Source organism: Giraffa tippelskirchi, chromosome X, assembly GCF_054371585.1.
Source record: "Giraffa tippelskirchi isolate mGirTip1 chromosome X, T2T-mGirTip1v1.2.pri, whole genome shotgun sequence".
Lineage (NCBI taxonomy): Eukaryota > Metazoa > Chordata > Mammalia > Artiodactyla > Giraffidae > Giraffa > Giraffa tippelskirchi.
The window spans coordinates 112,673,326-112,676,583 of NC_137289.1; the positions used below are offsets into that span (position 1 = coordinate 112,673,326).

The following is a 3,258-nucleotide window of genomic DNA, read 5'->3' on the forward strand; positions in this document are numbered from 1 at the left end:
TCATCTCGGCATTATGGAAAGAAATGGGTCAAAATGATAAAGACTCCTTTCCAATAATTAGGAAAGAAAGATACTCTTCCCAAAAGCTAGAGTGAGAGACAATGTACCTGGACACCTCCTACATCAGTCTCTTGCTTCACCAGCGTTTGGATGCAACAATCAGCGTCCTCCCACCCGGGCCTTGCCTCCCCCTCCTCCTGCCTCCCACCACCCTCTCGCCCCACCCCTTCAACCACAACTTCCGGCACAATCTTAGGACTTATTTCCCACTTCCGAGACCAGCCTCACAGCACAGTTTGTGGAGAAGTCCTCACTGCTGGCTAACCATGAGCACCCAGATCCAACAGAGTTCTGAGCTGGAGGCAGCAGTCAGCCGCCTGATCAGACTGCACCTAGAGGTCTCATCCACCTACCTCTCCCTGAGCGTTTACTTTGAAGGCAATGGAACGGCTCTGACTAGTGTGGGCCGCTTCTTCAGGGCGTTGGCTAAGGAGAAGCAGGAGGGCGCCCAGCTTCTCTTGAAGATGCGAAAATCCTGGGGTGAAGGCGCCCTGGTCCAGAGTGGACAGACGCTGTCCCCAGAGAAGTGGAATACCAGCGTGGACGCCATGGAGGACGCCATGGCCCTGGAGAAGAGCCTGAACCAGGCGCTATTGGATCTGCATGCCCTGGGTTGTACGAGCGCTGATGCCCAGCTCTGCGAGTTCCTGGAGCGCCACTTCCTGGAGAAGCAGATGATGCTCCTCAAGAAGATGGGTGACCACCTGGCCAACCTGCGCAAGATGACCAGCCCTCAGGCTGGGCTGCAGGCCGGGCTGGGCGAGTATCTCTTCAAAAAGCTCTCCTTTCAGTGCGACTAGGAGCCTCCGAAGCCCGGCTGCCTCTGTGGGACCCCTTTGCCTCCCCCGGCCTCGAGATCTCCGCTCCAGCCTCTTCCTCCAGCCGGGATGCAACCTGAGCCAAGGCACCAAATAGCAACAAAAAAGGTTCTTTTTGCGGGGGGGTGGGGGGGATAGCTAGGTTGTAAGGAAAGTATTTGAATGGCGTGTATAATTTGTACTCTGCTTAATTCTCTAGATTATCTAAAGAAATGGCTCCTAACTTGTGTGTATCACGTGGGTACTTTGCGTATCTGATAAAAAAAAAACCTGTGTTTTTCTCTGTCAAGAAGATTCAGAAATTGTTGAAACAGCTATTTTGAAAATGTTGCAGAGAATTTTAGGGGTTTCAGGACTTCTCTGGAGTCACTGTGGGTACTGGGTTCAACTCTCTTGTTCTAAAATGTATCTGGCTTCGCCGAGCAGAGAACGGAGTATCTGGACCGTATTATATTGTGTTCCCCCCTCAACTCCCAGACTCGTGATAAAATCGTTTTTCCTGGTTTTCAAGTTGCTGTGATGCCATCTGCCTGTGTCGAAGAGGGAGCCCTATGAGATTCATCTTTGTGTCTTCCATTAGGTTGTTACTGAGAACGTTGATTATTACATCATACACTGACCTCTTCATGAAGCCTCTTAAGAGAAATTTCTTTCTGGTCTTAATAGTAGAAATAACAGTGCTTCGCTTGGGTAATTGCTTTGTTTTTGTTTTATGGGCACTGTAAATGATGTAACTAATTAAGTTTCCTTTTCTGACTGCCTGCTAAAAAGGTTAGAGCGAAATTTGTGGTCCATCCAGAGCAAACGAGTAGGATTGTAAAAGCAGTTTGCATAGTTTCATTTCTGATTCTTCTGTTATAATTACTTAGTGTGCTTTATGGTTTCTTTCAAGCCACCTTAAACCCTTTCTGGAACAAGGTTATGTATAAACAGGTAAATAAAGTAAACTTTAAAATGCAGATTTTAAAATGGCTCTGTGTTTGTTTTTAGTGAAAAAAGAAGATAACTTGAAGGAAGCACTTACAGAGCCAAAATGATTAGAATGGAGGTGGGTCAGATGGAGGTTACATTGCAGAAACCAAGAGAAGGAGAAACAATAAAATGTAGCATTCTTTTAAACATGTGTTTCATTTTTCTGGTGAGTTGTTTTCTACTAAACTGTTACATTTGTGTCCCACAAATAGCAATCTAATAATTGTGTATTATTTTCCTTGCACTTTGAAAAGCTGGAGTTATAACTTGTTCTCAAACCACAGAAGTGGGAAAAAAAATCAGCTCTTTTCCTACAGCAACTTTCCTTCCCAGAGCAGGAAGACCAAAGGTATATTGTCAGCTCTTTTATCTTAGAAGAGTCAGAGGCATAGGAAGAATATTTTACAGAGATTGGGACAGCTGTTTTGCTCAGTTAAGGAGAAAACCTTATCTTCCTGTTTTTGTGCAGTCTTTTGATAAAAAAGAATGTACTGGAAAAGTCATTCCTACAGAAAAGGGTTTTGCCCATTTGCTGATGATTAGTTAGTTGTAAGAGACATAAGGAAGCAGCTAACAATTTTCAGCTTTGGATTACAACTTGGATCTCCATACTTAAAGTATATACTTAAAATCAAAATTATTTTCAAGTTAGCACTCATATAACCACCGAATGAGAAAAATCATTCTCATTCATAAATCTGAATCATTTCTCACTCATAAATCTGAACGAGAAAAAAACCACCTAATAACTATTAGACTGATTGAAAGACTATATTTGGTAGATTATTTGAGAATAAAGATATAAAATTTTATTTCCAAATAATGGCATATTTGTCATACCTTTATTATATGGGTGTCTTTTAACATCAAGAATGGGGTTATAGGAGAAAGCTTTATTAACATCTCCCAAATAGGCTGAATTATTCTTTGGCAAACAAATAATTACTGAAAAACAAGTGGCTGGTCAGGCAATAAATGACTCAAAGACATATGGATGAAATATTAGTTTAGCTTTTTTTTTTTTTTATAAATTTATTTATTTTAGTTGGGGGCTAATTACTTTACAATATTGTAATAGTTTTTGCCATACATTGACATGAATCAGCCATGGGTTTACATATGTTCCCCTTCCTGGACCCCCCACCCACCTCCCTCCCCATCCCATCCCTCTGGGTCATCCCACTGCCCCAGCCCTGAGCCCTTGTCTCATGCATCGAACATGGAATGGTGTTCTGTTTCACATATGATAATATACATGTTTCAATGCTATTCTCCCAGAACGTCCCACCTTCACCTTCTCCCTCAGAGTCCATAAAATTGTTCTATGCATCTGTGTCTCTTATTCTGTCTCGCATATAGGGTTATCGATTAGTTTAGCTTTTAAAAATGACTTTAGGCTTCTTAGCAA

The 3,258-nt window shown here is 42.4% G+C and overlaps 1 protein-coding gene across 1 annotated transcript; it reads left to right on the top strand.

Annotated features, from left to right (window-relative positions):
- The first annotated feature begins 286 nt into the window (after positions 1–286).
- On the top strand, positions 287–1,837 carry LOC145535954 (ferritin light chain-like). The gene has a single exon (XM_081564302.1). It carries the CDS (start codon positions 327–329, stop codon positions 858–860), a length of 534 nt encoding a protein of 177 aa, XP_081420428.1. The 5' UTR covers positions 287–326; the 3' UTR covers positions 861–1,837.
- Positions 1,838–3,258: the final 1,421 nt, after the last annotated feature.